General features: G+C 46.0%; 1 protein-coding gene across 2 annotated transcripts in view; it reads right to left on the bottom strand.

Annotated features, from left to right (window-relative positions):
- The window catches only part of HELZ (helicase with zinc finger), a 183,524-nt gene that overhangs the window by 9,479 nt on the left and 149,301 nt on the right, over positions 1-24,744 (bottom strand). For both annotated transcript variants that reach the window (XM_056127342.1, XM_056127343.1), the window contains exons 29-31: positions 21,531-22,134; positions 20,876-21,116; positions 19,508-20,024 (exon numbers count right to left, since the gene is read on the bottom strand). In XM_056127342.1, coding sequence (XP_055983317.1) covers positions 19,508-20,024; positions 20,876-21,116; positions 21,531-22,134 — 1,362 coding nt within the window. The remainder of the gene's footprint in view (positions 1-19,507; positions 20,025-20,875; positions 21,117-21,530; positions 22,135-24,744) is intronic.

The raw sequence follows: 24,744 nt of genomic DNA, 5'->3' as shown, positions 1-24,744 counted from the left end.
TGTTAATTTGTTTAAGCAGACTTAAAAAAAAAACAGAAAACAACACTGATCGGTGTATTATCCATAAGCTGGAGAGTTCTCTTTCCTACTCCCCAGTTCTTACACATTTTATTTCTTGTCTTATTACACTGGCGGAAGCTTCTACGACAATACTGAACAGAAGGACTGGGAGTAGCCTTCTTCTCCTCTCCCTGATCTGAGAAGGCGTCCGATCTCTACAGCAGCTGAAGGATTTTTTATAGAAGCCCTATGTCAGAGTGAGGTTTCCTTTCCACGTGAGAAATCAGTGCTTTCAAAATTAAGCACAGGTTGTGGAGATGGATTGGGGTTCTGGCTCTCTCTCCGCTGCTGTGACCATGTGATCTTACTCCTTTGCCTGCTGGCCGGGCAGAACACACTGGCCTGTTTTCAAATCCTGAATCGGCCATGCATTCCAGGATTAAGACTTGATTTTGCAAAGATGTACTATTCCTATATATTGCTGAATTCAATTAGCTAATGTTCTGCTGAGACTGTTTACATCAATTTTCACAGGTACAAGTCAACTTTTTATGTTTTTGAACTTGGTCTAGTTTAGTGTAAATTAAGAAATAAGGCAAAAAATGGTGGTTTTTTTTTTTTCTTCCTTTACATGTTTAGAGTAGTTAAGTGGAAAACCATCTGGAGATTTCCTCTTTCAAAGATTTTTTTTGCTGTTGTTTTTGGGGCCATACCCAGCTATGCTCAGGGGCTACTCTTAGCTCTGCACTCAGGAACCACTTCTGGCCGTGCCTGGGGGACCAGATGGGATGCTCTAGCCCCTGTTTGGTTGCTTGGGGGTGGGGGTGGGGGGCACACCTGGCGGTGCTCGGGGGTTGGTTACTCCTGGCTCTGTGCTCAGGGATCACTTCTGGTGGTGCTTGGGGGATCCATATGGGATGCTGGGGATGGGACCCAGGTCAGCTGCATGCAAAGCGAGCACCCTACCAGCTATACTATCACGCCAGCCCTCTTTGAAAGATACTGATCCTACAAATTCAATTTTTTAACAGTAGGAAGACTGTTCATGTGCCATTTATTTCATCTTCAGTGAGTGTGTGTGTGTGTAGTATTCCCTTGATACTACCCTCCCAGGGCAACAGCAGGCATTTGCCTTGCACGCGGCTGACCCGGGTTTGATTCCCAGCGTCCCATATGGTCCCCCGAGCACTGCCAGGAGTAATTTGTAAGTGCAGAGTCAGGAATAACCCCTGTGCATCTCCAGGTGTGGCCCAAAAAGCACACACACCAAAAAAAAAAAAACAAAACAAAACAAAAAAAAAAAACCCAAAACACCAAGAAACCAAACAACAACAAAAAAACCCCCTACCCTCTTAAAGGGTCTGGATCTATTCCGACTTCTCCTCTTCTGATCTAATAACAGCATCTGGGGAATTATCTCTGTTGATCTTCCTAATTTTTGGTTTATCAATTTTATTGATCATTCCAAAGAACCAGCTTTGGAGTTTGTAGATTTTTCTGCTTTCAATCCCATTGAATTTTGTACTTGTGTCTATTACTCTCTCCCTCTGACTTAAAATTCATTTTGCCCCCTTTTATTCTAATTTCTTAGGAGAGAAGCTTAAACTATCAATCTGGGATGTGTCATCTTTTCTAAGATGAGCCCTAAACTGGCACACTGGGGCGGCATCACATGGCACCTTTCTATTTTCGCTGTATTTCTGGGCCGGGGACATGGCTTCGTGGCACAGCATTTTCCTTGTGTGTGTGAGACTGACGAGATTCTACATTCCTGATACCCCCTCCCCGCCCCCAGGGTCTTTTGAGCACTGCTAGGAGTGACCCTCAATCACTGAGCATTACTAGGAATGGCCACAATCCCAAAACAAATTCATTAATTTAGCTAAAATGGTTTCTAATTTTCCTTGAGACAACTCTGCAATCTACATATTACTTGTGGACTCTAGTTTCCAGTTCCGAAGATGTGCTATGATCTGTACTTCTACATTTTTTCAGTTAAATGCAATTTTGGTTTCTGTTCTGGGGCCACACCGGGCAGTGCTCAGGGCTTACTCCTGGCTCTGCACTCAGGGATCACACTCCTGGCGGGACTCGGGGGATGGTAATGCCAGAGATGGAACGCAGGTTTGCTGTGTGCAATGTGAGTACCTTAGTCGCTGTACTATGCTTCAGGCCCTCAGTTAAACTTCTTGATGGTCAGATGACATTTCTTGATGGCAAGTATTATCTGCACCCATGAAAAGATTCTGCTGTTGGCTGGAGTGCTCTCTAAAAGATCACCGACTTTCCATCAGTGAACATTCCAAACAGTCTTCAGTTTTTCTGTATCTAAAAACGTCGCTAAGGAATGTCCATATTGTTTTCCAAAAAGGCAGGAATGGTCAGCATTCCCACCAACAATGAATGAGAGTCCCTTTCTCCCCGCATCTGTGCCAGCATTGGTTGTTCTTGTGGAGGGATGGGTGTCAGATCATTGTCTGACTAAAACTCAACCACGAAAGCTCTGAAAACTTAAATCGCATGGCGATTCAATAAAAATAATAAATTAAAACGCCATTAAAATGAACTTTTCCAGGTACAGCTCTGTAAAAATTATTGCAACATTGCAATACTGCACACGCCGCTTCTCAAGCACCCCGTGTGTAGCACTGGGGATCCCTACATCGCAGGGCCCTCACATTCAAGCAAAGGGCCCCTGGCCAAGTGTCACTGGATGGACCCGGGGCACAGCTGGGAACACTGAACTCTTCACACTCAACATACGCCATGCTCCAGACAATAGCTTACTTCCATTAAAATTTCATGTTACCAGAGTGGGTTAATCATTCTAATTTTTAAGGAAAGTCAATTATTTTTAAATTGTTTCAAGCACTGGTAACTTGCATAAACATATCAGTAGGCCTTTTAAAATATTACATGAACGAAAAAGCTCTTTGAGAGCCTCCTAGGACCCCTCTGGCCCCTACCCCAGAGCTACTTCCTAAAGCACTGTTTGGAATACGGTCAAGGACTGGACATGCTCCAAACGTCCATCAACTGGAGATGAGTTCAATAATCTACTGCCAGTTCTTACGTGAAAGCACTGCAGGGCTATAAACCCCATGGGGACGGCCAACACACATGGCGAAGAGCAATTTGAACAAGACTCTCTCTGGAAACTAAGGGAACAACATATGGAAATGTCCGCTTATATTTTAAAAAGCAAGCAAGAGAGGAATGAGCTAAAGATGAGTAACAGGGGCCAGAGAGTCTACACAAGGGTTCGTGCACCTGCCTTGCATGTGGCTGTCTCTGGTTCAATCCCCAGCATCACCCGGTCCCTTCGTGTCAGTTGCTGTGGCCCTGGAGCCGCTCCAACACCCATGGGTGTGGCCAGGTTCACATGCTAAGAGGGATTTCAGGGCACTGTGCTTGAGAGGTCCCCAAAATGACATCATCGATGACCAGTACCAACATACCAGCACCAACATACCAGCCCCAAATAATAATGGTTCCCTGCAGGGGGGAAAGAGAAGCTAAGAATAGAGAACCGTGTAGAAGTTTAACGTTTGTGGATATCACGTGTTCTAGAACTTTATTAAAACCAAACAGAAATACACTGAAATGCTTATCAAATTGGTTCTCTAAATACAAACAAAAGATTATTTCAAAAGACTCCTAGATGGTATGTGAACTATATGCATCTATGGGATATACTTAGGACAAACTGAACCACACAGATATGGTCAACTGTATTTACTGCTAATGTAACATTAGTGTTATTATAAATCTACTCTTTATACACATAGATATGGATCCACATAAATAATTAGTATTGTTATACTGCTATTCTTTGGAAACCATGACTTTCAGAATAAGGTAAAAGGTAAAGGCCCTCCCGTTGATCGTCGATTTGCTCGAGCGGGCCCAGTAACGTCACCATTGGAGACTTTGTTGTTACTGTGTCTGGCATATCGAATACTCTCGGTAGCTTGCTGGGCTCTCCGAGAGGGGCGGAGGAATCGAACTCGGGTCGGCCATGTTGGCCGCTTGTAAGGCGAACGCCCTACCTGCTGTGCTATCGCTCCAGCCCCTTCAGAATAAAACAAGCACAAATGTGGAAAGCCCTACCATCCTTAAATTTACTTAGAGGGCCAGAGAGACAGTATAGTGAGTAGGATGCTTGCCTTGCACACAGCCAACCCAGGTTTAATCCCCAGCACCCCAGATGGCCCCCCGAATACCTCCGGGAATGATTCCTCAGCACAAATCCAGGAGTAAATCCTGAGCACTGCCAGGTGTGTGTGTTTTTTGTGTGTATGTGTGTATGTGTGTGTGTGTTTGTGTGTCCCTGTCCACCCAAAAAAAAATGTACTTAGAAATATCAATCTAGGGTTGGAGCGATAGTCCAGCGGGGAAGGCACTTGCTTTGCACGAACTGACTGGGTTCAGTCTCTGGCATCCCATCCTACCCTGAATCCTCCAGGGTGATTCCTGAGCACAGAGTCAGGAGTAATCCCTGAGCATTGCTTGGGTGTGATCCAAAAATAAAAAGAAAGAAATATCAGTATGAACTCATGATCTCTCTTGTTCTCTCTTCCCTCCGTCTCTGTCTCTCTGTCTCTCTGTCTCTCTCTCTCTTTCTCTCTCCTCCCCATTCTCTATCCCCCACTCTCTCTTTCATACCAAGTACCGCCAAGCCTGCACAGTGGAAAAGCAACGGCAATCCGCACAGAGCATTGTCAGCACACTGGAGGTCTCCAGCAGGGTTTCTGAGAAATAACGTTCCTGGTCCCGGGCAGGAAATACACACGAAGAACCAGAGGCATCTTTCCATGCTGGAAGCCAAGGAGCTACCAAGAAGTGCTGCATGTTAGAAGAACCCCAATGCCAACATGCTGGAGCTCTCGCTGGCCAGGGACAGAACAACGTGTCTGGAAGTTTCACAGCTCTGGCCAATAGAAATTTCCAGGACGGAACAACACCTGGTTCATAACGACACCACAAAAGAAAACGGGAGCACGTGCTTGTGGCCTTCTAACAGACCTACTCGAGCCCGGGACTCAGAACCGGCCAGCCAAGGGCAGAAAGCATTGCTTATCTTGCCGCTTCTATACAGACTCTCTTGGGCAGTCAAACAACCAATGAGAAATGTTCTCTTTTACAGAAGAAAAAAATAAAGAAGAAAATAAAAGAAATTTGGAAATTGCCTAGTGAGTCATCTCAGAAGAAACACTGCATCAAAGTGACGGTTCCAGTAGTTGCGACAATCTGAAAGGTCGCTGGGAACTTGCACACTGGCTGGATCAGTCTAATAACACCTCATTACTGATACACAGTGATTAGCTCATTAACATCATTCCAAGTAGGAAAATCGAGCATTTTAAAAAAATTCTTTTCCCAGTGCTCATGTTTATTTTAAACGAAATGACGCAGATTAAAATATCACACATTCCTTCCTATGTCATGAAAATATTTATATGTTTCGAAAATATTTATAATATTCAATGGCTGTACTTCTTTTCTTCATTTATTTAAACTCAAGTATAGTAAATCCTAATGCCACCACAGAGATTGGCACACATCCAAAAGAACAAAACCAATCGGTGTTGGCATTGATGCAGGGAGAAAGGGACTCTCCTTCACTGCTGGTGGGAATGCCGAACGGTGCAGCCCTTTTGGAAAACAGTATGGACGTTTCTCAAAAAATTAGAAATTGAGCTCCCATTTGACCCAGCAACACTACTTCTGGGAATATATCCCGGAGATGCAAAAAAGTACAGTAGAAATGACATCTGCACTTGTATGTTCATTGCACTTTACAATAGCCAGAATCTGGACAAAACCCAAGTGCCTGAGAAAAGATGACTGGTTAAAGAAACCTTGGTACATCTACACAATGGAATACTATGCAGCTGTTAGAAAAGATGAAGTTATGAAATTTGCATATAAGTGGATCAACATGGAGAGAATCATACTAAGTGAAATGAGTCAGAAAGAGAGGGACAGGCATAGAAGGACTGCACTCTTATGTGGAATATGAAGTAACAGAAATGGGAGACTAACACCCAAGGATTAGTAGAGATAAGGAGCAGGAGGATTGCTCCATGACTTGGAAGCTGGCCTCACATGCTGGGGCAGCTGAGATAGAGAAGGGAACACCAAGTAAAGGATGCTTGGAGGGTCTGCTAGGGATGGGAGATGTGTGCTGAAAATAAACTATAGACCGAACATGATGGCCACTTAATACCTGTATTGCAAACCACAACACCCAAGAGGAGAGAGAGAGAGAGAGAGAGAGAGAGAGAGAGAGAGACTGAGTGAAAGGGAATGCGCCTGCCACAGAGGCGGGGGTGAGGGGGGAAATGGGGAGGAGAGAGATACTGGGAATATTGGTGGTGGTGAATGGGCACTGGTGGAAGGATGGGTGCTCGATCGTTGTATGACTGAAATGTAAGCATGAAAGTTTGTAAGTCTGTAATTGTACCTCACGGTGATTCATTAATTAAAAAAAAAAATCCCAATGCCTATATAGCGAGGTCTACAGCCTGACTACGGAAATCAGACCAAGTGCTGGAAAATGCGCACTTCCACTAAGACATGCCCAGTCCTCACACTACTTTCAAATGCAATGTTCTGAAACACAATGATGAAGGGGGAAAAAAATCTCGACAATCAGTCTATACTCTGAGCGCTGATCTGGGGTATTGGCACTGAATGGCTTTTCAGAAGCACATAAATGGGATTTTAGACATACATTGTCTAAATTGTCCCTAAGTTGCATTGCTTTATCTTTTTCCATTACTGAATCTCAAACAACATGAAGGTTATTGAATCATTCATTAAATTGATTTTTTGACGTGCTAGAATTTTTCTGGTAAACTAGGAATATTTTAAGTCTGCATTTGGGTAGGCCTGTACTTGAGTGCTCCTGCTTGACCTGAATTAAAATGTCAAGGACAGTAGCCCCAGACAGGGCAGTGGTTCCGGTGCTTGCCTCGCATGCATGGCTTACCTCTGCACCCCCTATGGCCGCCCGGAACACTGCCAGGAGTGATCCCTGAGCACTGCCCCAAACCACACCCCCCAAGAACAAAAGAGGGGCCCAGAAAAGGGGGGCCCAGAGTGAGTGATAATTCAGCAGGTAGGGCACAGCCTTACACATGGCTGATCCAGGTTCAATCCTCAGCATCCCATATGGTCCCCCAAGCACCACCAGGGGTAATTCCTGATTGCAGAGCCAGGAGTAACCCCTGAGTACTGCTGGGTATGACCAAAAAGAAAAAAAAAAAGGTCAAGGATATACAAAAATTCGAGTGCAGGAACTAGATCTGAGTCACTTGGGCATTATGCGTAGCATGTGGAAGTCTCTGATAAGTACCTGACAAAAGAATCAAAATACTGAAGGCTGAATGGATTCCATATTTCCGATTTGAAGAAAATGAAATAGAACACACTCTTCCTCGCCAGACCCCAGGCAATGAGGCTGTGGAGACAGCCTCTGCATACATGTAGTGCCAGGATTGGAACTCAGTCTTGTTTGCTGGGTGAGCACTGTGAGCCACTGGGTGCCATCTGCCAAGCTCCGGAAGTAGAAATTGAAAGGGGGCAGGCCAAACCTGGCACTGACTGGAGGCCACTGACAGGGGTATCAAAGCAGGGCCAAAGACGGAATCTGGGGCTCCACCTGGCAAACACGTGCTCTGGTCCTCGCGTCACCCCCCCAGTCCAAGAGGAGGTTTCTGATACAGAATACTCTTCCTGGGCTCCAATGGGAGGTTGAGTCCATTTAGTTCCCCAGAAGGTGACTACTGCTAGAACATGAGTGGGGAGGGACACACCCTCAGAAAAAATACTCAGTTTGATCTCAGGCACCACCGTGGCCCTCAGCACAGTGGGGTCAGGCACCAGGTATGGCCTGGGAGGCCTCCAGGCATTACCAGCCTATGCCAGATGAGTTCGCTGGGAGTGGCCTCGATTTAAAAGTAATAATAGTGATAATAAAGTAAAAATAAAATGAATTTGGAGGCTGAAACAATAGCACAGCGGGTAGGGCATTTGCCTTGTGCACAGCAAACCTGGGTTTGATTCCCAGAATCCCAGATGGTCCCCTGAGCAACTCAGGAGTAACCCCTGTGCATCGCTGGGTGTGACCCAAAAAGAAAAAAAAAAGCAATAGATAATTATCTGAATGGAATTTAAAAAACAACCTAAAACATCAGGTTCATATGATTCAGTCATAATAAACAGAAGCAAAATGTATTTTCATCTTCAAAACCATAATATGTTCACTTCTGGGCTTAGTTATTATTTGACTTTTTTGGTTTTTGTTTCTTGGGCCAAACCTGGCTGTTCTCAGGAGCTTGATGCTAGCTCTGTGCTCAGGAATCACTCCTGGTAGGCTCAGGGGATCATATGGCATGCCGGGGATCAAACCCAGGTCAGCAGCCTGCAAGGTAAGCACCTTCCCTGCTGTACTATCACTCGAGTCCAGTTACTGTTTTTCTTGAAAGGAAGGTATACTAAATGAACGTACTTTTGGAGTAAAGTGGGTTCAAGTCAATTTAAGGGGGGTTGGGGCAAATAGTATTTTCCCAACAAACAATATTACTTTCCTGCATCCCAACATGAGGTAATTGAGAAGACACTAGGATAAATATAATATTAACTCTGAAAGGGAAATGTCAGGTGCACAGCTGTGACATTTTGAGTTACCTTGAATCTATTCAGTTCCTATTTACTTCTTCGTAATAAGAAAGTCAAAGTATCAATCATAGACCACAACACAGCTTACAAGGGACAAAATGCTGGGTAGAAAAGGGTAGCTCCCAGTAGAATTCTATCTTCGATGCAGAAAACTATCTGCATTTTCTCTAAACATACAAAATGATCATAATTAAAATATTCAGCTTTAAAAAACAAGATACTGTCAGTATGGTTTTGTGGTTTTTTTCTTGGGGTGGGGGGGCACACCCAGTATCAGCCAGGAGGGTCTGTGTTAAGGATCTCTCCCGGCAATGATCAAACCCAGGCCTCGTGTGCTCCAGTCCTCTGGGCCATCTCCCTGGCCGTTTGGCTTTCTTTCTAGAGAAGACTGAGAAATAAAGTACCCTCCACAGGGTTAACTTCCTCCTATGTGAGACTCCTAAACTGATTATTTGAGGGGCCACACATTGATAACTGGGTGGACAGCTTTCAAGAATTGTGACATGAACTACATTGGGCTTTTAGGCGGAAAGAAACTTGAGGGCCTCACCGTAACTTTTTCTGTGATTCAAAACCGTCAAGACACGCTTTGGGGACACCTAGGATGGCCGCCTGAGCTGGGGCATGTCATCTTCTTGATGTGACTACAAGTTGCTCTTTATTTTCCAGAAATAAACGCCCTCACAGTACAAATACGTGAAGAAGGTGCAATGTTCCCGAACAGCACTATCGTCGGGGCTCAGCTAGGCTCTAGGGTCACCCACTGGAGTAGCAGGTCCTCCCATAACATCAGGGCCCCTGTTTCCTTCAAGGGGAGGTTGGGGCAGGCAGCAGGGAGGGGTGAGATCGTACAGCAGGGATGGTGCTTGCTTCGCATGCCAATCATCCCAGTTGGATCCCTGCACCACATATGGCCAGGAGTGATCCCTGAGCGTGGAGTCAGGAGTGAGTCCTGAGCACCACTGGGTGTGGCCCAAAGACACAATCATGACAACGATACATAAAAGGAGGAAGCAAAATCTTTACCACTACCCTGCGAGTTCTCATGCTGGAAGCTTTAAAGTCTTCTAATGAATGTCAGTGAGGATGCATTTTAATTTTTTTTATCACCAAAATATTCAAACAGAATCACCGACTTGAACAACCATCCACAATTGGGTATACCTGCTAGAATAACACACTGGTGACACACACAAGACCACTCAGGCCATTTAAATTCAGAGGGACCAGAGTGAGTGCACACCAGAAAATACCACAAACTCAACCTGGGCAGTCAGTTCAAGCACTGCAGCTTTTGTTTCATCTGGGCACCCAGGATGGGGGCCGGTGAGGCCCCTCCCCACCCCAAGGGACCCAGCCCCGACAGCAGAAAACCTCCAGAACTCAACCACCACCGGGCTCACTGCCGCTCTCCACATGCTCGGGCCGAGCTTCACCCATGAGCGAACCTATTCCTAGACTCTCATACCTCACAACGCTCATTCCAAGAGTAGCGCACACATTAGATGGGGTTTAAAGCAGAAGGCAACCAATCTTAAAGGGAAATACATTTGTACAGATATAGGTTACAGATTTAGCACACAAGGTTCAACCTTTAACAACATGTTAGTGATCATAGAAGGGCTTAGTGGCTCCTGGATGAAATATACCAATCTTCATACACTTTCCTCTGTGGAAATTTTTTGGAAGCATTTTTAGTGGTTTTTCATAACCAACAATAACAAACAACAAACAGACACGGTCCTCCCGTTGTTCATGGATTTGCTCAAGCGGGCCCAGTAACGTCTCCACTGTGAGACTTTGTTGTTACTGTGTTTGGCATATTGAATACATCACGGGTAGCTTGCCAGGCTTTACCGTGCTGGCAAGATACTCTTGGTAGCTTGCCGGGCTCTCCGAGAGGGGTGGAGGAATTGAACCGGGCTTGGCCGGACTGGCTGCGTGTAAGGCAAATGTCGCACCACTGTGCTATCGCTCCAGCCCAACCAACAACACCAACAATACAAAATAAATTATTTTGGTTCTGCTTTGGGGCAGGGGTTGGGGTTCGGGATGGAAACATCCGAAATACGGTGGTGGGAAGGTGTAATGGCGGTGGGATTGGTGTTCAAATATTAAATGTAATCAAATACAGTGAAAAATAAAATTAAAATTTAAAAAAAAAAAGCATTTCAGCCTTTTTCTCCTCAGGATATTTCTATAAAATACATTCACAGAACAGGGGCTGGAGTGATAGCACAGCAGGTAGGGCATTTGCCTTCCATGCGGCCGACTTGGGTTCGATTCCCAGCATCTCATACAGTCCCCTGAGCACCACCAGGAGTAATTCCTGAGTGCAGAGCCAGGAGTAACCCCTGTGCATCGCCGGGTGTGACCCAAAAAGAAAACACACACACACACACACACACACATTCACAGACCAACACCCCACAACAAAAATATTAGAAAGAGATCCCTTCCCTGAACAAGAAAAACAATTCCGGACAGAGAAGGCCCTCTGCTCTCCCACTTGAATCTGTCGGCCGCTTCCTTTGCTCGTGCCCGATTCATGTAACGACTTCATTTCCTTCCATCTCCTGCCAATCAGGTGTTAGCAGTGACTGACAACCCGGTTTAATTTTAGAGTCCTCGAATCTTAAGTGATTTCATTATTCACCGCTTCAAGGCTCGTTCTCCTCTGTCAGGCGTTCTTCCTTCTGACTCAGGATCAATCAATATGATTTGCATGTTTATACAAATACGTCTGTGTATATATTTGCATTTTTATAAATATGTATAGCTATGTTTATAAATACTGTTAAACTGTGCAATCTTTATACCGCTAAACATGCCATCAATTTTTTGAAGTCTGCATCTAATATCTCTTTCTAAATATCCAAATAAAATGCTAAAACTTTAAAACCCACTTCGGAAGGAAAAAAAATGACTACTGTAAATATTTCTATAGTTAAAGAGAGCTGCCAGGGTTCCCGGGAGATGCTCCGGGAGCTGGCAGGCACCTTTTGCATTCCGGAGCCTCAGGTCTGATTCCGCGAGCAACAGCAGGCATTGCCGCCAAAGCTAATGAGACTGTGTCAACTTGTCAGTTCAAGCAAAACTGTGCACATTGGTCTTTTAGTTTGTTTGTTTTGGGGGTCACACCAGAGCTGCTTAGGGCTTACTCCTGGCTCTGCACTCAGGGATCACCCCTGGCGGGGCTCAGGGCCCCCCTATGAGATGCCGGGGATCGAACCTGGATCGGTCATATGTGAGACAGGTGTCATACCTCCTGTTCTATCACTCCGGTGCTGCATATCAGTCCTATAAAGTATCTCTCTAATGTATGTACTGAGCTTAGCAAACCATTTCGCTTTTATGAGTATAAATAAGTGGGGGAGAAGGGTTAGCAACTTAATGATTTATACTTAACACTATCAAAACTAATCATGAAGGAAGAGCTAACTGCTCCAGTGGAAATTCCAAGTCTCATAACTATGGTGCCAGAAACTTTAATTAAAATAGAATATCTCATTTAAATGATTAGCTTTGATCATTTAAGCATGCACGGGGGTCTAATTTATTACTTTGCTGATCACTGCCTCTGCTATGTGCATTCGATCTACTGTGCATTAGGTCTACTTAAGGCCATGCATTAACAACGTGAGGTGGGGGGCAGGCTTAGGCCACACTGAAATCAAAACTGTCAACTCACTTCAAAAAACCAGGGTTGTTAGGAAGAAAGATAAACAAATGACTCAAGAGTGTCTGCTCAAAAACCAACACCTAAGAAAAGAAACATTTTCGGTACAGCATAGAAACACACATCCCTAAACTGGCTCGAGTAACCGCTGTCTGGACACCTCCAGCAAGGAAAGGTGCCTCTGAGAACAGATCGGGCAACAAGCCCGAGGCACATCAACTCTGAGATTGCCCCCCTGACACTTTTAAAGAGAAATTTTCCATCCGTTACTTATAAGTACTTTTTATAGATGCGTTTTTGTAGTGAAGCACATCTTAAATGATAAAAGCTTGGCTTTGTCCTAGTGTCGGCTCTGTCAATCTTAGATTAAAAGGAAGCTTTGCAAAACCATGTCTGCTTCTTCAGAAGGAGGATTGAAGACTCAAATATATTATGGAAGGGACTGGGTGTGCGGGGTGGGGGGGGGCAGGTGTTGGGGAGGAAGGAAAGCCATCCCTTAGCTTGACCAAAAAAAAAAAAATTCCCAATCAAAATAGGCAAATCAATCTAATGGTAAACTTAAGCAGAAATGAAGACACTACAGACATAGGAAGGGGTGGGAGAGGGAAAGAGAGAGGGGAAAAAAAAATCAAATAATGGGATAGTACCACATTCAAAATAAGTGGTTTAAAATAGCTACAAAGACAACAGTTCCTTCACTTTAGTTATAAACCGAAAGTAATTCATATTAAAATCTAAAGAAGATGAGGGGGGGGCTCACAAAAGTACTCCACAAACTCCAGTGGCAGGCTGGAGAGCTAGTACAATGGAGGGAGCTCTGCCTTGCCCACGGCCGACCTCGAGTCCATCCTCTGCACCATAAAGGTTCCCCAAGCCTGCCAGGAGTGACCCCTGAGTGCAGACACCGGGGTAGGCCCTGAGCACTGCCAGGTGTGGCTCCCAAACCTACACAAACAAATAAGTAAAGCAAAATAAAAAGTCAAGCAGGAAAACCACACATTGGCACACAGGCTCGCCTGCGCCCCCTCCCTCCATCCCAACACACAAGCACTGGGAACAAAAGGAAGAAGGCAAACTCGGCACCATCAAATCCAAATACTCCACCATCCCAAACGCTAGGCTGAGTGAAATCCTGGTCCCGAAACCCACAGGCACGGGAGGAGGAGAGAACTCAGCGGGTGGGAAACAGCTCAGCCTCGACTCAAGACCCACATCACACCAGGCAGGGTGGGAAACCTCCCACACAGAAAATCCCTCTGTGGGACCCAAGTGATAGCACACCGAGAAGGGCATTTGTTTGCCTTGCAGGCAGCCGACCGGGGTTCGATCCCCAGCATCCCATATGTTCCCCTGAGCACCGCCAAGAGTAATTCCTGAGTGCATGAGCCAGGAGTAACCCCTATGCATCGCTGGGTGTGACCCAAAAAAGAAAAAAAAAAGGAAAAGAAAAAGAAAATCCCTCTGTGAACTCAAATCCTAACCCAAAACTATTGCCAGGTGTGACGACTTAGCGGCTGGGATGGATCGGTTGAATTCCAATCCTGTAAGGCCTGTCACCTGGCTCAGCTAAGGCCTGCGGCCTGCATCTGTCTTCCTCTCTGCCCTTCCAAACCCGGAGGAAGGGCAGAGGACGTGCCCCAACACCAGCCGAGCAGCAAAGCCCCACACAATCCAGCCTGGCGCGCTAAATGAGAACACCGTGGACCATGATCGAGGGCTGCATTTCTGTGTCCAGGCCTGGCGGAGACCAAGCTGCCACGGCGTGAGATACCACCGGCCCATGCCAAATGGGGAAGGACGTATTTCAAGTCTTCCCGACTGGTGCCCCTCTGTTGATTTATCATGTGTTTATATGTATCAATGCTGTGAAAAGCTAAATGCCACAGAGCTCACCTCTGTACAGTGAAATTAGATATCGTTTCTCTAGCTCTGACATTTTTTTCATACTCATCAGGCATTTCATGTGTCAAAAGAAAGCTAGATTATAATTAAAAACACACACACAAACATCATATGAAAAAACATCTCTGCTCTAGTTCACAGTTAAACTAACATTTAGACATTTTCATCTCCCGTAAGAGTCATCTATCTACCAAGGTTTCTAGCGATAATATAATTCACAACACGGAGAGGAAAAAAAGAACACTTTCTGTATTTCTAATGTTAAAAAAAAAAGATTTTAAAAGGCTGAAAATAAACAGCAAGTACATAAACCATTGATTCGGGCAGAATCATTTTGTATCCCACAATACACAAAAGTTATCCAAATGCACTGAAAATGTCAAAATCTGTAATACAGTACAAATAATATTTTCCTTGTCAAAGCATTTTTTCAATGCTGCAAAAGCCAGTCATTATTTGTGAATCTCATGCATCCAAGCAAAGGTGACCGACTGTTTTTATAAAGGTGAGCTCCAAGAACCCAATAGCAAGCGAAGGCCCCTCTCTGCATTTCATAAACAGGAACATCAAGTGGTAAAAGCACAAAGAACTGAAATCCAAAATTAAAGACAACTGAACTAAGTCAACCATTAAAGAACATTATATCATACTGAGTAGTATTCAGCAAAAAGACAAACCTCTCTCTCTTTCTCTCTAACACACACACACACACACACACACACACACACACACACACACCACACAACCATTCAGAAACTTAGGTACAGTTCCCCCACACATTATGAACTCATTTGGTAGCTCAAATTGAAATAGCACAAGTGGTAACAGGTGAAAGCATTAGTTTAAAAAAACAAACCAAAAGAAAACATACATCTATCTCCATAAAAGCAATGAAAAAAACTGGCAAAAGAAAAAAAAAACCCAAACTGAATCTTTTTTGAAATTTGACAAACTAAGTCTGCAGCAACCAGGGGAGTATTTTGCACAGACATACATCTGTTGGACTAACCTCGGCCCTGGAACTGTGATTCCCATTCTCAAAGAACTAAAATATTATTTCTTTTTTTAAAAAATATGTTTGTTTATTTATTTATTTATTTGCTTTTTGGGTCATACCCAGCGATGCAGAGGGGGTTACTCCTGCTGGCTCTGCACTCAAGAATTACTCCTGGCGATGCTCCGGGGACCATATGGGATGCTGGGAATTGAACCTGGGTCGGCCATGTGCAAGGCCCTACCCGTTGTGCTATCACTCCAGCCCCTGAAATACTATTTCTTACGACCTGTCTGGTGGCTCCCTGGAAAATGTCCTCAAACCAAACAACACAAACACTTGCCTTATTCTTGCCTCACTCTATTTTGTTTTTTTTATTATTTGTTTTTGGCCCATACCTGTGGTGCTCAGGATTTACTCCTAGCTCTGTGCTCAGGGATCACTCCAGTGCTCAGGAGCCCATACGAGATGCCGGGGATTGAACCTGGGTCAGCCGCACACAAGGCCAATGTCCTGCCTGCTGTGCTACACTGCTCTGGTCCCAATCTTGTTTTGCTCTGAACTTAACTAGTGCTAAGGGGGCCACTTAGAAAATACTTCCAGGGGGCTGGAGCAATAGCACAGCGGGTAGGGCATTTGCTTTGCATGCGGCCAACCCAAGTTCGATTCCCAGCATCCCATAAGGTCCCCGGAGCACCACCAGGAGTAATTCCTGAGTGCAGAGCCAGGAGTAACCCCTGTGTATCGCTGGGTGTGACCCAAAAAGCAAAATAAGGAAAATACTCAAGGCAGATGCTGTGTGGGCGCCGCCAGAATCAGCAACCGATGAGAACCGTGGAGAAAAGGCTGGAGAATGAGACACTTCAGGGGTCAAGGGGTTTCAGAGCTCGAACATGTCCCTGAGAATCTCATCAGCCTGAGTGTTAGTCCCGCTTTGCTTTGGCAAAGATGGGCACTGCGGGGCCATGAGACGTGGACATGAACACACACACACACACACACACACACACACACACACACACACAAGAGACTCTTGGCAGATGCGGGACCCTGTGTCTGACTCCCGGTTCTAGAGGAAATCTGTGTAACAATGAGCTGGCCGTTAAGCTAATAAAGATGTCAAGAGGCCACAGGACAAATACAGACTTCAAAAAAAAAAATCAGTCTCAAATTTAAAATGGGCTTATAATTAAAATTCAATGGATTTAAAAAATAAATAAATTGGTTTGGAAATTTGAAACTAATGACATGAAGTTTTAAAAACAAATGACATAAACTTTAAAAAAAAAAAACGATTACAGGACACTCCATACAAACCATAACCAGAAGGAAACTGGTTACAAACAGCAGGAAAAATATACTTGGAGACAAAAACTGATGGGAAAGGATGAGAGTATATAAATATACACAAATGACATGCGCCCCTTAACACAAGCATTTGGCTGACAGAACTGAAAGAAGAAATATGCAATTTACAATACACAGCATTAATTGCTTGAGACTTCAATAGCCTCCTTTCAGTAATAAATATAAAATCCAGACAGAAGACTGAAAGGAAACAAAATTAGAAGTATCTGAACCATATATCCAGCAGGCCTATGGAATAATGCGGTATACAAGTACAAAATACACTTTCTCCTCCAGTGAACCTGCAACATTCTGCTAAAATAGGTCAAATGCTGGGCCACAAAACAAGCACGTCTCAATCAATTTCAAGAGATTAAAGTGATACTCAAACCACACTGGAATAAAGATGGAAACTCAGTAACAGAAGAAAAATTGGAAAACTCATGGTAGAGTACTTGCTTTCTTCTTGTTTCACAGAATATGTAGCCTAAACTGTCCTGAAGATCTGGCCAGGGCAATTAGGCAAGAAAAGGAAATAAAAGGCACCCAGATTGGAAAGGAAGAACAAAGCTTTTTATTAGCTATCCAGAAAGTCTGAAAGTATTTATAAAAATACCCACTGAGTCTGATGATGGGCATGAAAAACCATCATTAATAGTATTGTAAGCTTCAGAATCTCAATTAAAAATCTTTTCAAAAAGAGTTAATAGAAGGGCTAGAGAGAAAGTACAGTGGATCAGATGCTTGTCTTGCCAGCTAGGCTAGCCCAGGTTCAATCCCCGGCACTCCATAAGGTCCTCTGAGCCCCACCAGGAGTGATCTCTGAGCACAGAGCCAGGAGTAAGCCCTGTACACAGCTGGGTGCAGACCAAATACCAAAACAAATGAAAAATCAAACAGAAAAACAGAGTTAATAGAATTTTGCAAGATCAAAGATACAGGACCAATTTATAATTAACTGTATTTCTAATAGCCCGTAATGAAAACTCAGAAGAAAATTTCAAGAAAGCCATTTTGGAAAAATTATGAAAGCAACCACCTTTAATAATAGCAAAAAATAAAGGGCTTAGAAACAGTTATTTTTTAAAAAATACAAAAAGGACCTGAAATATAGTATAGCAAGCACAGCACTGCCCCTCAAAAAAAAAAAATAGTACTGATATATGCTACCAAATGGATGCACTTCAAAAGCATGACGCTAAAACAAAGAAGCCGGACACAAAAGATGATCAGTTATATGACTCCATTTACGTGAAATGTCTGAGAGGCCTAAAAGCAGATTCGTCATTGGGGACCCCACAGAGGAAGGAATGTGAGCAACTGTGTATGGGATACTGTAGGGCCTCTAGAAGGATGGTAGAACCTTTCTAGAGGGGCCACAGAAGTGGTTGGGCTCATACCTTGTATGTTTGAGGCCCTGGTTTAGACCCCTGGCACTGCCATGAAGACCACCTTAACACTACTAGGCATGGCCCCCCCCAAAAAAGTCACCCCTCACACACACACAATCTGACTCAAACAGTGATGCCTGCTACACAATTCTGCTTGTAATAAAATCCAACAGGCCATACTTTTGAAATGGGTAACATGTTGAATTTTGTTCCGTAAAATTTTATCATCAATAAATAGGCAGGTTGATAAAATATCGCTAACTGAAAATCACATCACTGTTCAGTTGTAAAGTCATTCCATTATAATTTGAAATAATGTCACATGTGTCAAATCTTTTGGAAGTTGCGGCTCCAAGTTTCTAGATCATCACAATACATATGTACAGTTACCAATTCATCTGATGCTTATAATTTACATTCAGAGCCTAAGATAGCAATTATGTTGTTTTAATGACAGTTATCATACAAAATGAGCCCGTCAATGAACACTGGAAGAATATGAGCAAATTACCACCAAAACCCTATAAATAAGATATAGAACGTTTCCTATGGAACTTGACTTTTTAATCAGCATCTATAGCAGAAATTTTGCAAAACATATGAATTAGTGATTTCTAAGGCCTTTAGAAACCATTTAGACTCTGCCAGAATGAAGCTGTCAGAAAGTATTCCTCACATATCAAAGCTGAAAGTGTCTATCCTGCTTTAAGAAGACATCTGTGATAATGACCACAACCAGCTTTACCCATTCTTATCTTTCAGAGCTGCAAGCTTAACGAGAACAGCCAGACAATTTTTAAAGGGCACGCCAAATGGTGCTGTTTGGAAAACCTTATAACCTGGAATTACTGAGATTCTTCTATCAATAAAAGTCTGTGTAAGTGCTCTTTGGAAATACCAAGTAATTTAGGATAAAAAAAAAAAAGGTTTGTTTAAAATGCTTAGTTTAGCAGACTCAATTCTATGTGAAACACCTGGGAATCCTGAAGTCTGGACATCAGGGAGGGTCCACGTGTAGCCACTGAGAGAAAAGAAGCACCAGGCGAAGAGAATGTGGGACTGGACACTCCAGGGACGCTTGAATCAACAAGTTTGTCACCAACAAGTGCAACAAAAGGATGAATCACGGAAAAAAAAAAGATTCCCGCCCCCCCACCCCGCCCAGAATAAACAGACCAACAAAAGGCCTTCTCACATCCTTCAGATGTTCAATGTTCTAAAACTGCAATCACAGGCTCTTAAGGGTTTTGGATTTCAACAATAATCACCATTCTACCATGCCTGAAATACTACAACGAAAGGGTGAAAAATGAAGTTCCAAGATCTGCCCACTCTTACCAAACCTGTAAATGTCGGTAATTTTTTTTTCCACGATCAACTCATCCCAAAAGGAAAGGAAAGAGAACAAAAAAGGAAAAAAACAAACAGAACAAAACAAAAACAACCAACCCCAAAAACAAACAAACAAAAACAAAAAACCGAAAAGGCAAAAAGAGAAAAGGCATTTACCTCTTCTAAGCTAGGGAGCGAAGAAGAAGATACCGTTCGAGATGACAATGGGTGAAATGGCTCTTGACCGATAGCATGTTGATGGTTCTGGATTTGTACAAAAGGGTTCTGTGGCGGCCTGTGAGGCAATGGAGGTAGGCCATAGGGGAAACCCGGCCCCATCAGGTGATTCTGCGGCAAGTTAGCAAAAGTCCACGCTCCGTCGGGCGCCAGGTATTTCAAGGGAGGAGGGGCAAGGTGTTCGGATGGCAATGAGAAGGGCGAGCTGAGGAGCGGGGGCGGTAGGCGCGGTGGGAAGGCCGGGCTGCTGGCTACTTCAACGTCTCTGCTGCTGTCGGGAAAGTTAGGGAAGTGGCTACTGTGGTCTGCACTGGACGGGGGAGCTGGGGCTGCTGGTGGGCTCCTAGTCTGCACTTGTCTATACTGCAACAGTCTTGATTGAGGTGGCGGCATTTCAGCCAGTTCCCGGGTCTCGCTTGGGTCGCGATTAGACAGTTCTCTGATTAGGTCTTGGAACCTACGTAAAGACGATACAGTATGAGGAGGAGAGAACAGTAGACAAGCTCCGGCACAGTCGCGGGGGCTCGAGCCCCCCTCGGTGGAATTCGGACAGAAGGAAACAAGACAGAAACAAAAAATCTTGGTGAGAAAGCACGTTTTCTCCAGCTCGGCCCTGAGCATTAGGCCCCAGAGTGGCCGGGGCTACGCTGAGTCTTGTCCCTTGTTGTGAGAAACCTTGGGCGCTGCTGCTATGTGCCTCTGGGAAGGGGCAGGCTAGTTAGGAGAGGCCCCCATAACAACAGACCTCCCCAGAAGGCGTCAGGAGACACTTCATTGTATTCCCATGACACTGATCATTTAAAAAAAAAGCTCAGAGTCAGGAATGAACACTGAGGAATAAAGGAGGCGGCATTCTGCACTGCTGCACGAACCAGAATTAATAAGACAGCTGCAATTATTATTATTTTTTAAACTTTCAACCACCAGCTTACTTCTGTTATTCATTCTGTTTGCAAGTCTGACTTGAGCATGAAAAGCAAACCCTGCTCAAGTATCCTGTCCAAGTTCGTCTCCCAGAGAAGGGCACGGGCAGGGGCTCCTTGAGTGGACCGTCCCAGTGGACTGGCCACACCTGGCATGGCATCGGAAGTTCTTCTGCGTGAATTCTCTGGGCAGTCAGGACCCCTGGGCAGTAACGTGCCCGGAGAGTCCACCTCCCAATTTCTCTGAGGGGGGAGGCAAGACCCCAACTTGTGACTAGCAGGGCCGCTACAGCTCAAGGAGAAAAAACGGGGAGCGGGGGGGAGGGGGGCAGGGAGGGGGGAACGACACATGTTCCAGAGGCCGAGTGGAGTCCTGAATAAATACCTTGGGTCCACTGCTTCGGCTTCTTCCTCGGCACTGCTGTGAAGCTTCCAGTCGCCCCTCAGGGGCGGCGGGTGCAGTCCAAGGGGAGGCTGGGGAAGGTGCTGGAGGTGAGGGTGCGGGTGGGCAGGGTGGGGATACGAAAGACTCCCCTGACTCAGGTAGGCAGGATGCTCGCCCCACTGCTGCAGCCGCATGTGCTGCTGCCGCAAGGCTTCCAGAGCCACAGTCCCGTGCATGCGATCTGCAAGAGACGGTGGGGAAAAGTCGGACGTTTCCATGGATGTCCATCTGGAATTGCAAGACCACTCCCCCACCCACACCCACCCCCACCCCACATCTCTTTTCCAACTAGATCTCCAGAAAGACAAATGGGTCCAGTTTTTGGAGATGGCTATTTTCTAAATTTGCCAGGAACCGGTGGAGACGGTGATGCCTCTCCTTTATCTAGCGAACGCTATGAACTCAGCAGGAACTGCATGCTTCATACTGCATCGCACCTGGAGTGAGATTCTGACCCAAGGAAGGTGGCTTGGCTTGGCTGGCTATTCTGTGACGGAATGAATCGGCCGGCCCCAAATTGGTCTCACAGAGCGGGCAGGGGCCATTTTAGTGGATTTTAGCGGTTCATCTGCCCAGCAGGGACAGGGGGACTCACCGAGGGCCTCCCCGAGGGGCAAGCCTGCGGGGTTCTCCTCCGGGAAGTTGTTCAGGTGTGAAGGGAGGAGGGGGCCGGGCTGCGGGACGGCTCGCAGAGGGCTGTGGCTGTCCTGCAGCAGGGGCGGGGGCTGCTCGGGCATCCCGGCCTCTGCAGGCGGGGACTGTGGCCGATGAGAAACCGGGTTGCCAAAAAAAGCGCCGTTGGGTCCTGCTGGGTAGGCAGGCGACAGCTGGGGCGGCGGCGGTGGCGGTGGTGGCAGCTGGTTCAACGGATTCTGCGGCGGGACTCCCTGACTTGGTGGCGGGGGTATTGGATTTGGTTGTTCGGGCAAGTGATTCTGCTGCTGCTGCTGCTGCTGCTGCTGCTGCTGCTGCTGGCCCAGCAAGGCGTGCTGCTGTGGGACGGAGAACGGGGGCCGCGGCAGCGGGGCCAGCGGGTGGAAGTGGCGACCGGGCACAGCGTACTGTGCGGGGGGCGCGGGCAGCGGGAGGGGGATGTGCCTGGGGTTGAGGTTCTCTTTGCGGTGAAATTTGGGAGCGGGGTACACGACACCGGGCCGGGCTTCCGGGCTTCTGTTCTGTGGGTTCGATTCCGAGTCCATCTGGAGAGAAAGAGACGTCTTTTCACACCAGGTCCAAGTCCAGCGGGGGGGTGAACCTTCCTCCCCGCCCCACCCCACCCCAGACCCCAAACCACATTCGTATCTGAAACGGCAGGAGGACGATGCACCCACTCACTCTCCGAAACAGAGGAGTAGGGTTTCAGTTAGGTAAACTAAAACACAGGGGGCCAGATCGATAGTACAGCGGGTAGGGCGTTTGCCTTGCCTGAGCCGACCTGGGTTCAATCCCTGGCATCCCATCTGGTCCCCCAAGCACCGCCAGGAGTGATTCCTGAGTGCAGAGCCAGGAACAACCCCCGAGCATCACTAGGTGTGACTCAAAAAAAAAAAAAAGAGCAAAATAAATAAAATAAGATAAAACACAGAAGGATCTGGAGTGATATAGTACAGCGGGGAGGACGTTTGCCTTGCACACGGCCGACTAGGTTAGACCCCAACCACATGGTCCCCTAAGCAATGCCAGGTATTATCGCTGAGTGCAGAGCCAGCAGCGACCCCACGAGCATTGCTGGGTGTGCCCCCCCTCCAAGAAAAAGAATAAAATAAAATAATAAAACAAAAAAGAAAACCCAACAGCATATTAAATGAATCAGAACATCACTGCCATTTTATTACATATTCACTTTAATTCCTTTGAAAACGTTTTTAATTTCACACATGATTCCCTGGAAGGATAACCACTTATTTTCTTCACTATAAATCATTATAACGTGTTATTTCCTTCTGGCTTAATTGTATACACCTCGCTCCTCAATAGTATCGATATTAATAGGGGGAAAAGCCAATTTAAACAACGGAGAAGGAAAGAAATAAAGCAACACTATTTGCCCTTGTATAAGCAATTCTGTTGTAAATTTCTGCCCTGAGATAATGACATTTATTTCTTCAACAAATATTTATCAAGGACCTACCAGGTGCCTTGTGCCTGGCACTGGAGAATTACGGAAGCAAAAAATACTTCTCTGTGCTCTCTTACAAACTTAGAGGAAGGGCCAACAGCTTAAGGTACTTGGGCCAATTCTGGCACACCAGGTCTTTTGGACTCTAGTCCCCTCAGAACTTGGCCATGTGTATTCATTGGTATATTCACTGGTGTGCCGTGTGTATTTGCTGGTGTCTATTTACTGGTGATTGGTTGACTGCTGTCTCCATACCATGGCAGGGCTGACTGACCACAGCAGAGGGTCCAGAAGACTAGAGACGTCGGCCTAGAAAGGGTGAAGCCCTGACTGGAATGAGTGGAATAAACCAGGACTCGAACGTGTAACCAGAGGCATTCTAAGAGATGTCACACGGGACCTTGGTGTCTCAGAGAATTAGAGGTGGAAGGAAGTAGATGCTGGTGGAGGGACTGGTGTTGAATTACTTTATGCCTCAAATGCAACTATCAGTAACTGTGTAAATCGTGATTCTTGAGTAAAATTTTTTTTAAACAAAAATAAAATCAGAAGTTTTTCACATGGAGGTATGGTGCCGTCAGCAGGTCCAACTGTACCTGTGAGGCGAGTGCATCAGCAGCCTCATGGCGCCTTCAGACTTCTAGATACCCCAAAATTGCTGCTATGCCTTTGGTCAGACCCCAAAAACTTGGGGCAAAGTTTACCAAGAAAGTAAACGGCCAAAAGTTAGGTATGTGGGAAACACACCCACAAACCACCTCCGGCTCAACTATATAATTGGAGGCAAGGCCTCTTTGGTTCCTGATTGAACTACTTAATGGACATGATCCCAGAGACTCAGAAACGAATCTCAGAACCCAGTGGCTTTAGGTAGAAATGCGTCTGGTCTCTGCAGTAGGCTACCGGTGCTGGGCCAACCCAGGTGTGAATAGGTTTCATGCCTTGGCCTGTTCCCCCTGGCGGCCCAGTGGCCGCCATCCATCTGAGGCCACTGGATAGTCACATTTGGGCCCCCAGTGACGAGACACACAGGGCCTCACGGGATGAGGGTGGAGCCGGGCTTGTCCTCCCCACCCCAACAAGACTCCAAGTCATCGCCCATGAATGGCCTCTCTGGTTCCTGATCAAGCTGCTTAATGGCCAGGATCCCAGAGACTCAGAAACAAATCTCAAAACCCAGTGGTGTTTGGCAGAAATGCATCCGGACTCCACAGTACGTTACTGTCGCCGGGCCACCCCAGGGGGGAATGGGTGCTGTCCCTCCGCCTGCTCCCTCTTGGCGACTTGGTGGCTGTCATCCTCCAGAGGCCATTGGACAGTCAGGCTTGGGCCCGCAGTGACGAAACTTGTTGGATCTCACGGGATGGGGGGGAGGTGGAGCCGGGCCTGTCTTCCCCACCCTAACGAGACCCCAAGTCATCGCCCACAAACGGCCTCTCTGGCTCCTCATTAAGCTGCTCAACGGCCTTGATCCCAGAGACTCAGAAACAAATCTCGAAACCCAGCGGCTTTTGTCAGAAATGTGTCCGGACCCCGCAGTAGGTTACTGTCGCCGGGCCACCCCAGGGGGGAATGGGTGCTGTTCCCCCGCCTGCTCCCTCTTGGCGACTTGGTGGCTGTCATCCTCCAGAGGCCATTGGACAGTCAGGCTTGGGCCCCCAGTGACGAAACTTGTTGGGTCTCACGGGAT

Source organism: Sorex fumeus, unplaced genomic scaffold (genome assembly GCF_029834395.1).
Source record: "Sorex fumeus unplaced genomic scaffold, SorFum_2.1 ptg000063l, whole genome shotgun sequence".
Classification (NCBI taxonomy): Eukaryota; Metazoa; Chordata; class Mammalia; order Eulipotyphla; family Soricidae; genus Sorex; species Sorex fumeus.
The sequence above is the reverse complement of the archived record's forward strand: the minus strand, read 5'-3'. Positions and strand labels throughout refer to the sequence as shown.